This window comes from Phyllopteryx taeniolatus, chromosome 6 (genome assembly GCF_024500385.1).
Source record: "Phyllopteryx taeniolatus isolate TA_2022b chromosome 6, UOR_Ptae_1.2, whole genome shotgun sequence".
In the NCBI taxonomy this organism is placed as follows: domain Eukaryota; kingdom Metazoa; phylum Chordata; class Actinopteri; order Syngnathiformes; family Syngnathidae; genus Phyllopteryx; species Phyllopteryx taeniolatus.
This window is the reverse complement of record NC_084507.1, coordinates 27739140-27751758: the sequence shown is the minus strand read 5'-3', so window position 1 is coordinate 27751758 and position 12619 is coordinate 27739140. Positions and strand designations below refer to the sequence as shown.

The 12619-nt window shown below is 41.9% G+C and overlaps 1 protein-coding gene across 6 annotated transcripts in view; it reads left to right on the top strand.

Annotated features, from left to right (window-relative positions):
• Positions 1–12619, top strand: part of ptprub (protein tyrosine phosphatase receptor type Ub) — a 184265-nt gene that overhangs the window by 159037 nt on the left and 12609 nt on the right. For all 6 annotated transcript variants that reach the window (XM_061776353.1, XM_061776352.1, XM_061776356.1 and 3 more), the window contains 6 exons: positions 2816–2852; positions 3526–3623; positions 7088–7204; positions 8307–8461; positions 10563–10698; positions 11974–12123. In XM_061776353.1, the coding sequence (XP_061632337.1) occupies positions 2816–2852; positions 3526–3623; positions 7088–7204; positions 8307–8461; positions 10563–10698; positions 11974–12123 (693 nt within the window). The remainder of the gene's footprint in view (positions 1–2815; positions 2853–3525; positions 3624–7087; positions 7205–8306; positions 8462–10562; positions 10699–11973; positions 12124–12619) is intronic.

Sequence of the window (12619 nt, the reverse complement as noted above, 5' to 3'; positions counted from 1 at the left end):
GTCCTCATAAGTGGCCTGGGAAGGAAGTTGAGTTGCCATGGTGACCGTCTCGCCAGAGGAAGGGGAAGCATCTGTGCTGATAGGTTGGCAGGGGCAAGAGGAATTGTGGATAGCAGGCCTGGTCATCCATCTCCATTTTCAACATATCCCCAATTATCTGAATCTGCGTACAACTCAGTTTAGCAATCCATCAGCAACACGGACACACTTAGTTTATTAGGCTAGATGGCTTTTACAGCCACAAATATCAAATACATGTCATTAGGATTCTTTGCATAAAGAACATCTTCAGGACATTTTGTTTTTAGAGTTTCTTCTGATTATTTTACTTTCTCCAAAATGTTCAGGGGTGCACATAACAATTTTGGTCTCAAAGAGTCACCAGAGGTTTTTGCTTTGGGCTATATATATATATATATATTTTTTTTTTTTTTTGTGTGTTTTTATTGTTTGTTTTGTTTTTGTTTTGTTTTTCATGACCCACCGACCTCACAGGATGAACATAAAGACTTACAGCCAGTGGCGATAATTGGCATGTGCGAAATGTCAACACAAAAATGCGATGTGTAATGGCATGACATATATGTCAAATATGTACAAATTTGTAAATAACCAGAGCTGAACGAGTACGGCAAGCTAGTAATGTCTGTTAATAGACATACATCCTATTCGTTACTTACACGTTTTATGTACAAATGAAGGAATAAAACCTTTTTTGTTTTATGACCCTATATTTTTTTTTTTTCTTTTAGATCTTATTGCATGTGCTTTACATTTTATTAGTCTTAGTCTGAGCCAGTTCACAGCTTGTACACAGCCTGTTCGTACAGTACCTACCTGTAGCAATAGACATTCATATCGACACATTGTATATTGTTTCATACCTTGCATTCTGTATATACCTGAACTGATAAATACTTACCTTATCCAATGAGGCAGGAAATTTTCACCTTATTTATTCCTCATTTATGGTAAAAGGGGGAGCACCATGGCCCTCACTGCATGAACGACAACACTACTCGAGCCCCGTCTACCGCTGTCCCCCTAAAATGCAAAATGCTCGGTACGCAATTGTGCACTGACACAATTGACTTTTATTATTTCCACCACCACTGCACCACTTATGTGCACCCCTGGTTATGTTTATATTCGCAATAGACTTGACAACATCCATGAACCTACCAGGTAGATGTTTTCAGAAAATGAAATGTCTTTCTCCTTGCAAGGTTAGGTAAACAGACGCTTCTTTTCAGGAGGACGCTTGCTCATCCTCTGTGTCCACGCATTAACCTCCCCCAGGTGATGTTTTGTCGTGTTTATTCCTCTCAAGACTGTGAAGGTGACTTCATTGTTAATCCATGTTCACCTCATCCCCTGCCATCCATATACCAAAGGCTGTGCCAGGCCTTTGTATAAAGGATCTAAAGAATATTATTTTTTAGAGACTTGAACTTAATGATTTGGGGAACCTGTGTAAGATTATTTTTGAAGACACCTTATTTGTGACAATAAAAAGGAAGAATGCATGGGAGAAAAAGGTTATGGCTGGTGAGCTGATTATCTTTGCTGTAGTCCTATTTCGCATTTAAAATTAAATGCAATTTCTTTGGACTGCAACTACAGTCGTGGACACAAGTTGTGTTTCATTAACTTTGCAGATTCAGTTTTCATGTTTTTGATTCATATTGCTTCTAATTTGTTGTAATATACAGTTAGAATTATTTTTCTAAATTAAATTTTTTTTTTTTGGGGGGGGGGGTTAACCCAAAAGATTTTGTTTGTTTTAAATGTGTGTGCGTGTGGAATCATTGTTTTTTTTCCCCCCTTCAATATATGAAATACATGAAAACATTAATTCTAAAATGTTGATGCAGCAAAGTTAGTGAAACACAAAATTGGGAATTTCTGGAAATTTTAAGAAAAATCTCCAGGGGAAGTTTAACAGAGTTTACCTGAGCAATTGTGTCAACCCGTTTCGAATGTTTAATGAGGACAAATGGAATCTCAAAGGGAATGGTAATGATTCCTGTGTTGCATACAAACGAACTACGCCTGATTACCGACAAGCACAACATATCCCACCTGTCATCTGTCATTATTTAAAAGAGAGCAGAGGAGGCAATCATAGTTTTCATGTTGTCATTGAACAACAAACAACAATCGATGATCTGAGTGGAGTGCAAAGTGCAGGCAGGGGGCGTGGCTTCAGTAGGCCAGTAGCATGCTGTGTGAACAGACTTGAGGGACGTTTTGACCAAGATTATGCTGCAAGATGTGTTTCCCGTTATAGTCTAACCTCATGTCATCGCTGTGCATTGATGAGCATCTCCAAATTTTGTGATGTTTCTCTGTTTCAACAAAAAAAAGACTTTTTTTGTTGTTGTTGTTGTTGTTGCTGCTTTAAAATGAAAAGCCTTAAAATTTGGATATGCTTTTTATTGGAAAGTGATGACGTTTCTTCTAATTTCCATTAATTCCCTTGGAAAGTTTTCAGTTTCCAGCTGAAAATGAACCTTTAATGTTCTCCATATTCTTACTAGGGATCTAGTTATTGTTCATTTAGTTGGCTCGACTTCACTGGGAAGAAACCTTGCTGAAGGAATCACATTTTGACAGATTTATTGCCGTTGGTCCGTGATGGGGTCTTAAGAGAGTGTGACTCCTGGTGCAGGCTGTGAGTGAAAAGACACGAGTCAGCAGTAGGTCAGAAAGCACTAAAACACAGCACAGCACTGTCAGGGAAGCGGGTGAGACACACAGCTGTGTGTGAGACAGATGGCTTACTCGGCATGTTGTGCCTCTTTTTCTCTTTCAGGGCTACCATCGATCCAACCACTTCATCGCCTCTCAGGGTGAGTTTACTCGAGTACTGTGTGTGTGTGTGTGTGTGTGTTCTTGATGGTGAGTTGGGGTGTAATAAATTAAGGATTATGTAGCCACTGAACCCACTCATGCACGGGCATATTCAAAGGTGTTATTGTGACTGGGTTATTAATTAATCACGAGGAGAAAGAAGATAATTAACGCATTAGTCGCATTCTCCCGGTCTCTGTGCCGTTCATTTGCCATGAACTCTGAGGTCACGGAGCATTCGAGATTTCGCTCCACTGACTCCAAATTGTTAGGAGGAGTGTCATCTCCTTGGCAGCTCCTGTCACTAAGTCACTCAAGATCGCTCTTTCACTGAGATGAAACTTGGAAGCGGGAAGAAAAAAGACGCCAATAGGCTTTCTGTCCCGCTGCCTTCTTGTTTTAAAGTTGCTTCTTTCTCTTTTAAACGTCTCAAAGATGATTGATGTTCCTCCAGGCTTTCATAATCATCGACTGTTGTTTTGACACCCATCTCCTCTTTCTTCTGCCGGCAATTCTCCTGTATAGCTTTATTAACGGCACAATCTTGAGAGATTCTGCCGTCAGAGGAAGGACACTGAAGTCCCAATAATACGGGAGTTCTCATGCAGCAACTCCCTTATTGAGATGACAGGTGTTTGACGCTGCTCTTTCTTCTTTCACTCTGCCTACCAGGACCCAAGCAGGAGACACTCTATGATTTCTGGAGGATGGTGTGGCAGGAAAATTGTTTCAGCATCGTCATGATCACTAAACTGGTGGAAGTTGGCAGGGTAAGAAATGTGCACCATCCTTTTTCCTCTCTTAGATCCACCTAGTACTTAGATGGTGTGTTATATATGAATGAAGTGTTTTTGTGACATTGTGTGGACTGGATAATCAACCAAGTACCAGTCCATTACATTTTCATTGTATTTTGACCTAGGGACTAATTCAATGAACAAATAGGGTGTGCAGACAAATGGGGGTGAGGCTCCCAGAGGTCTATATATATATATATATATATATATATATATATATATATAGATCGATAGATAGATAGATATGGCCATCCAAGAGGTAAAATATATATATATATATATTAACCATACCAGTTAAATAAACACACTGAGGCTAGATAATTGTACATTTTTCAAAATATACCGGTAAGCAGTTGTATTATTCTGTTAGAATTCATCACATATTTGTGATAGAACATCAAAGGATGCGGCGTGTTATAAATTTACATAATAGTTGTAACGATCATAGGCCCATGAACTGTTTTTGTTATGTACTACCTGGAAGGCACATATTATCTGAAGATCTACCATTCATCACTGGCTGCACAGGTTTGTTCTTTTAGTGTCACATGCAGTAAACATGATGTATTATACCATAAGTGCCCCATTTTCCCTATCAAGTTCGAAAAACCTATTACCTCAATGGATGGTTAAAATCACACCATTTTTTGAGCCCTACCCTTACATGCAATTTGCTTTTCCATTTGGGATCGACTGTGAAAACAGTCAGCAAAGAAGAAGTGGCCATTTTTAGGGTGCCTCCAGTTCATTACGGTGTGTCATGAAACTTTCAAACAACAACACATCCCTCTCTGGCAGGGAAGGAGCCAGAGTGTGTGAGCTTGAAAAGTTCAGACTAGATATAGTCGGGCTCGCCTCCACACACGGCTTGGGCCCTGGTACCAGTCCTCTTGAGAGGGGTTAGACTCTTTTCCATTCTGAAGTTGCCCACAGTGAGAGGCGCCGAGCAGGTCTGGGTACACTTATTGCCCCCCCGGCTCGGCGTCTGTACGTTGGGGTTCTCCCCGGTGGACGAGAAGGTAGCCTCCCTCCGCCTTCGGGTGGGGGGACGGTTCCCGACTGTTATTTGTGCCTATGCGCCAAACAGCAGTTCAGAGTAACCACCCTTTTTGGAGTCCTTAGAGGGGGTGCTGGAGAGCGCTCCCACTGGGGACTCCATCGTTCTGCTGGGGGACTTCGATACTCACATGGGCAATGACAGTGAGACCTGGAAGGGCGTGATTGGGAGGAACGCCCCCCCACCTCCCCTCGATCAGGTGTTCTGTTATTGGACTTCTGTGCTCACCACGGATTGTCCATAACGAACATCATGTTCAAGCATAAGGGTGTCCACACGTGCATTTGGCACAAGGACACCCGTTGCCGTTTGATGGTGGACTTTGTGGTCGTGTCATCGAGTTGCGGCCGGATGTCTTGGACACTCGGGTGAAGAGAGGGACGGAGCTGTCAATTGATCACCACCTGGTGGTGTGTTGGCTCCGATGATGGGGGAAGATGCCGGTCCGACGTGGCAGTCCCAAATACATTGTGAGGGTCTGCTGGGAACGTTTGGCAGAATCCCCTGTCAGAAGGAGTTGAAACTCCCACCTCCGGCAGAGCTTCACCCACGTCCTGGAGGAGGCGGGGGATATTGAATCCGAGTGGACCATGTTCCGCGCCTCTATTGCCGAGGCAGCCGACCGGAGCTGTGGCCGTAAGGTAGTCGGTGCCTGTCGTGGTGGCAATCCCCGAAGCCATTGGTGGACACCAGCGGTGAGGGATGCCGTCAAGCTGAAGAAGGAGTCCTATCAGGCCTTTTTGGACTGTGGGACTCCTGAGGCAGCTGATGGGTACCGGCTGGCAACGCGGAATGTGGCTTTGGTGGTCGCTGAGGCAAAAACCCAGGCGTGGGAGGAGTTCGGTGAGGCCATGGAAAACGACTTCCGGACGGCTTCGAGGAAATTCTGCTCCACCATCTGGCGTCACAGGAGGGGGAAGCAGTACACCATCAACACTGTGTATAGTGGGGATGTGGCGCTGCTGACCTCGACTCTGGACGTTGTGAATCGGTGGGGAGAATACTTCGAAGACCTCCTCAATTCTACCGACACGCCTTCACATGAGGAAGCAGAGTCTGGTGTATCTTTGGTGGGCTCTCCTATCTCTGCGGTTGAGGTCACCGAGGTGTTTAAAAAGCTCCTCGGTGGCAAGGCCCCAGGAGTGGATGACAGGCGGATCGGTGCAGCGTCTGCAGTGATGCGGACTTTGTATCGGTCTGTTGTGGTGAAGAAGGAGCTAAGCCGAAAGGCGAAGCTCTCAATTTACCGGTCGATATACGTTCCGACCCTCATCTATGGTCACAAGCTTTGGGCCACGGATACAAGCAGCCGAAATGATTTTCCTCCGCAGGGTGTCCTGACTCTCCCTGAGAGATAAGGTGAGAAGCTCGGTCAACCGGGAGGGACTCAAAGGAGATCCGCTGCTCCTCCGCATTGAGAGGAGCCAGATGAAGTGTCTCGGGCATCTGTTTAGAATGCCTCATAGACGCCTCCCTGGTGAGGCGTTCCGGGCACGTCCCACCGGAAGGAGACCCCGGGGACAACCCAGGATACGGTGGAGAGACTTCGTCTCTCGGCTTGCCTGGGAACGCCTTGGGATCCCCTCGGAAGAGCTAGAGGAAGTGGCTGGGGTAAGGGAAGTCTGGGCTTCCCTGCTGAGGCTGCTGCCCCCGTGACCCGACCTCGGTTAAGCAGAAGACACAAAATGTGATCATCATCAATTATCACTCTTGTCAGATACACAAATAAATAAAATTGTGGATGGTGGAGCAGCAGACGTTACAGATGGACTATAAATTCAGTGTATCCTGCTGATATAGAAACTTTGTATTTCCCTGTCTTGCTTCCAATTGTTATAAATCCCTCAAATGTATTGTGTACCTTTCTTCTGCTTTACTTGTGGTTACTCCAATTTGAAGTCGTGTATTGATTAGATTTTCTATTGGCGGGATCACACAAAAATGGTCTCCAAAAAGGCCATTTTTGTCCGACACAGAAAAACTAAATTTCTCCCGAACCCATCATCCGATTTTCCAAATTTTGGGTGCTTTATTCTCAGGTTTTGGAAATCTTGTCACGTCGCCTTTTTCATTTGGGAAAATTTAGATAGTTGACTGATTTTTTTCTTTGTGATATTTTTGACATAGTTTTAACAAATGCTTCATTCTAATTAATGTTCCAGTGTGGGTCAATTAAACAATTGAACATTGCATATAATGCATAACACAAATAAGTAATAAATAAATAGGGATGAGCATTTGACTACATTTCCCTGATAGACAATGGCAAAACTTGTTAGTCTCGTGGTTATTTTGAAATATGAATTGATTAATTCAATGGGCGAATCTATGAACTAACTACTAACAAGAAGGTTGATGGTGCAATATTTTTCATATGCAGGTGAAATGCTGTAAATACTGGCCTGATGACAGCGAGATGTACGGTGATATCAAAATCACTCTGCTTAAAAGCGAGACGCTTGCTGAATATACGGTCCGCACTTTTGCCTTGGAGAGGGTGAGTTTATGATCAATGCACGCATTTTGCTCTTACAATAATTGTCGGTGCATGAAATGCAATTTACAACGGTATGATGACGAACAGCCGAATGTACAATGGTATCACCCACATCTTTGTACAAAATTGGGACGTACCCTCAGCAGAATGTTGGGGGTCCAGTGATTGTGCCCTTTGGAAGGAACATTAAGAGCCAAATTCTATGCCACGCATTTAGGGGTGAGCTTTCCAATGGTACCATACTGTTAAGTGGTTAGGGCAAGGCTGGATTCAATGGTAGGTATCAGGCTTATTTCTGCTCCATCGCGTTCTGTGGATCATTAGAAACCAAATTTTAGAGTTTCTCTCTTACCTGCTGAAATAAGCCCTCAAATTAGAAATAGCGTATTAAAAAAGGATTAAATACTTGACAGAGTTGGCTGCTGATATGCTCGAGGGTCACGTGTTTAATCGCTGAAGAATTAACGGTCATTATAGAGACGCCGCTGTCTGTCTTTCCAGCATGGCTGTTCCAGTGTTTGGCCCGGTTGGCCTTCTTTCCCGTCTGTCAATCTCCTGGGGATCCTCTCTGGAGGAGCTCCAAGCTTCTCAGAAAGTGACAGTGACACAAACACGGCATTATCAACACACTGTCACGATTGCACTTTCGTAAGCGCGCGCGCTGCTGTTTATTCAAATCAGCAAGAATTTGGGAACCGGTGTCAGCTTGTTTTTATAGAGACTTTATTGGGTGTGGGGGGGTGGATTTCTGTCTTCAACAAATCTTTGCTTTGCAGCTTTACTTTGTCGTCTTTGTATAGAGGGAGAAATTGTTGTGTGACTGCAGCCAGCACCCCCTTGAGCTCAGAGAGCCTGAGTTATTCCTTTCCACGTCTGTAAAACTGCATCTGCTGCGAGTCTGCGATGCCCCGAGGCCCAACTGTCCTAGAAGACCTGAGACCCCATATAAATAATGCCCACAGCCAAGAAGTCTGTCACATCTATCACAGAGGGGGAACATCACTGAATAGATAGGAGCGCGTCTCAAAAAAAGGGGGCCCCGTGGCTCTGATGCAAAATGCTGTGTTTTACACACTCATGGTAACTTTGTTTTTGTTGATAGAGAGGATACTCAACCAAGCATGAGGTCCGTCAGTTTCACTTCACATCCTGGCCTGAGCATGGGGTGCCCTATCACGCCACTGGTCTGCTTGCTTTTATACGAAGAGTCAAAGCCTCGACGCCTCCTGACGCTGGTCCTGTGGTGGTCCACTGCAGGTAATCTCTTACTAGCCACCTTTAGTATCATAAAGGCAAGCAATCAATAAATAAATCAGGTGTCAACTTTGTTTTAATCACAGGCCACATGGTAGTTATGGAGGTTACTGTAGAAGGGTGGAACCACATAAATGTGTAATCACTAGGAGTGTAACGGTTACCCCAAAATTCACGGTTCGGTTTTATATTTGGTACAGTAAGGAAACCAAATGCAAAACAAACTGCGTATATTTTGTGTTTTAAAAAAAAAGAAAAAAGGAAACCATTTTAATGACATTTAAAATGAAACAATTGCACTTGTTGTTGCCTAGTCTCTATCTGAGGAGTCCAGGAGAGGCTGATTCAATTCTGCATGAAGTTGCATTTGTAACACACTACTTTGTTTATCTGTGCTGCACTTTTATTCACGAGTGAACAAATTTGACATTCTGCCAAAAAGCATGTCGTCAGCCATAACGTCTGCTTGCCAGAAGGTGAGCTGCACTGTGTTTGTTTGCGAACTAGACACGTGGCTAAAGTCCGACACAGTCAAATAATTAAATAATTAAATGCAATTAATACATTGCAATTAAATACATTTTCCTCAAAAGTCTACACACAACACACACATGGGGTGTTGTGTGTAGCATTTGGAATAAAAAGAAAAACTCTCCTTTTGAATGAATAAATCATTCCCAGATGCACTGTATGTTCTATGTGGGAACACTTAAAATCATCCTGTCATATCACATAACTGCCCTGGTATTTGCTTATGATCATTATGATGGATAACTACTTTTTGAACAAGTCAAGGAAAAATTGGGCCATAGAAAAGGATACGGAGGGCTGAGTTTTGCACTTCTGAGATAAGGGATACAGTGCAGTCGCTACAGTTAAATAATAATCAAATAATTTTGTTCAATATGCATTATATGCATGTTTGTATTATGTTTTAATTTATCGTTTGTGATATCAGACCTGGAACTTTTCTGACACGCCTGATATTAAATGTGCAACATCCCGTTAAAAAAAATACCAATTTGACAATTCATTATTTACTTTCAATTCATAGCTCATGCCATCTCTAATCACGATCTATCAAATTTGTTATGATTGTTGCATAATCACTGTATCATGAATACATTATCATTGGCATATCATATCATGACAATGATTCCCGACCCAATTGTTTTGTATTTTATGTTCACAACATCAATTTATTATTGATCAATGAAATTGTTGAACTACAATAAGAAAAGTCATGTGACAAACAGAAGTAAGCGGACGCAATTGCTGTCTTGCGTTGCTGTTTTTCGTCAAAAAGCATACCCAGATTTCAACCTCTGCAAAGTTTCTGCAAGAACTACACACGACTCAGTAACAGTAGTGCTGAAACTTGCACTTAGACCACTTGAAGTTGAAAAGAGAAAAAAATGCAGCACAATGCTGTCTAGTCAACCTTTTTCAGGATTACAAAATTGCAGGGTTTTTTATTTATTTATTTTGTGTGTTTTGAAATACTGATATTATAAACCACTGAAGTAGGTGACTGTGGGTTTTCAAGTCAAGTGCCAGTGGATCACCCAGCTGTTGTTAAAATCACAAAACATTTTGCCAAGCATGGCTTGGGCTCTTCAAGGTAAATTAATTTTGTCTTAGTTGCTAATAGAAACTGGCCACACACGCATTGGGAGACGCCACAGGAACGGCCACCACCAGACGGAATTCTAACAATGACCAAGAAAGAAATCCTGTTTGCTCACTTCCAAAAAAATTTTTTTTAAGCTCCTCTTTTGAAGCTTCTATTCATTTAAAACCCATCATGCATTATGGGAGTCTCAGTCAGAGAATATACATCTTTTCTGGTAGTCAACAACACTTATCTTTCAGAGTCAAACAACAAGTCTGATGTAACAAACGCAATAAGAACAGTGGAGTTTGCACACTATCAGAAGAGAGAAGACTCTGATCTTTGAGGCTTTGACTTCTCTCTGTCAAATTGGGTGTTGCACCAAAATGGACTGCAACTGCATGTGAAAATTATTGAAAGACAAACTGGAACGACGCTCTAAGCCTTGAAGACGTACGAGGTTTCTAATGATGTTCTTTCTTTGTGTGGCAGCGTGGGAGCGGGCCGCACGGGCTGCTACATTGTGCTGGATGTCATGTTGGACATGGCTGAGTGTGAGGGTGTGGTGGATATCTACAACTGTGTCAAAACCCTCTGCTCACGGCGCATCAACATGATCCAGACAGAGGTCAGACCAACAAGTGGTTCAGCATCCATCCATCCATTTTCTATGTCACTTATCCTCATTAGGGTCGCAAGAGAGCTGGAGGTGACTTTTGGGGAGACACGGGAACTAATACTACCGGGACACACTCGGAGTGTTATGTACTTTTTTGGGGCGGGGGGTGAAAACTATTAATGAGGACACAGGAAACAATTACACACCTGCATTTATTGTATCCTCTTCATACTGTGACGAACGAATGCATGTCAGATTATACTTGGGGGCACGGGGGAGAGCCACGGCATTATTGAAGGGTCAAAAACTGAAATATAGCAACATTAATGCATATGTTTAAACAGGTGTAAAATAACAAATTGATTAAAGCAAATGTCTAGTGTTAGGAATGTGCTAATGTCTATACAGTATAACTGGGCATGAAAAGAAATTATTTCAACTTTGTGTCTGGCTTAATACTACAGTGCATTTAAATACAGGTAGACTTCATACAAATGACTCCATATACTTTTTCTAGAGAAGGAAAAAGAGAAATGTGTGCTGGTTTTCACGTTATGTGTATCCTTTCATTTTTTTTAACAGTTATATTGCAGGGTTAAAGAAAATCACAGTGCCAATTTGTTTTCTAATATTGTGCAACCCTATCTGCAACCAATAGCAGGAGGTGGTTAAACATGTAAGTTACACATATATACGCAAAAAAAAAAACCTTCCTCTACTTAAAACCTTGGCAGGATTGGCGTCTTAAATATATATTTCAGCATCTTGCTAAGAAATCCAGTGAGTCTGCTTTTTGCTATCCTCTCCCCTCTGGGACGATAGTAAAGGTTAGCATTGTCAATGTGTGTGCTGCGCAGGCACGTCCTGTTGTTTAGATGTGCAGATAATTTGCATATTTAACATTTATTATGCAAATCTAACATTGGCATAGCTGTTTATTACATTTGTAGCGATTTGCCGCCTTCCCTTAATTAAAAACCTTGCCGTCCACAAATGTTTGTTTTCTTGAAGACGTGTTTATTTATTCTACTATAGCTTTGTTACACTACAAACATAATTAATTTAGAACAATGCAGGTCAGTGTGTTTTACCCACTGTTGTACTGATTATATTAATTTTGTAGTGGCGTTGACTGTCTTATAGTAAGCAGTGCCTATTTTTCACACTCCTACATTTCTGAGGAAGGCCTTTTTGAAGCATACTTATCTATATTAGGCATGTTCGATTATACGCGTGTATAAGTAATACTTTGCGTTTCTGAAGTTGTTCTCTCTTTGCTGACAGGAGCAGTATATATTCATCCATGATGCTATTTTGGAGGCTTGCTTGTGTGGCGAGACGGCCATCCTGGTGAACGAGTTCTCGGTTGCCTACAGAGAGTTACTGAGAGTGGATTCCCAGAGTAATTCCTCGCAGCTCCGTGAGGAATTTCAGGTCAGGATTGTTTTGGAATTTTGACCCAGCTGCATTCTGTTTGGGACACAATGGTCGACCTACAATTTATTCATATTTTGAAACTATTTTTCCCATAATAAACAATGAAAATAGAAATAAAGTCTACAGTCAAACTGTTCCCATAAAAAGAAACATGATTTGAACTCAAAATGTTAAGTACCATTTGATTGTAACCATTCTTTACTGTTATTCAAGTACTGTAAAAAAAATAATAAAATAACATTTTAAAAAATGACAAAGGTTTAGTATTTAAGGAAGTGGAAAGAGGGAGGCTTCCTTGAAGGCAAGTCAACTTCATGCATCACATTATTAATTTCATAACACTCACACAGTTCATGTGTAAGAAGCTGTTAACAGCTGTATAACAAAAACAATATTGTGTACTCCTCATTAACGCGGATGACATAAACACGGCGGGAAATGCATCTACAGCATCTCTGATTGCATAATTTTGGTCAAAAAGTGCCAGTGAGGT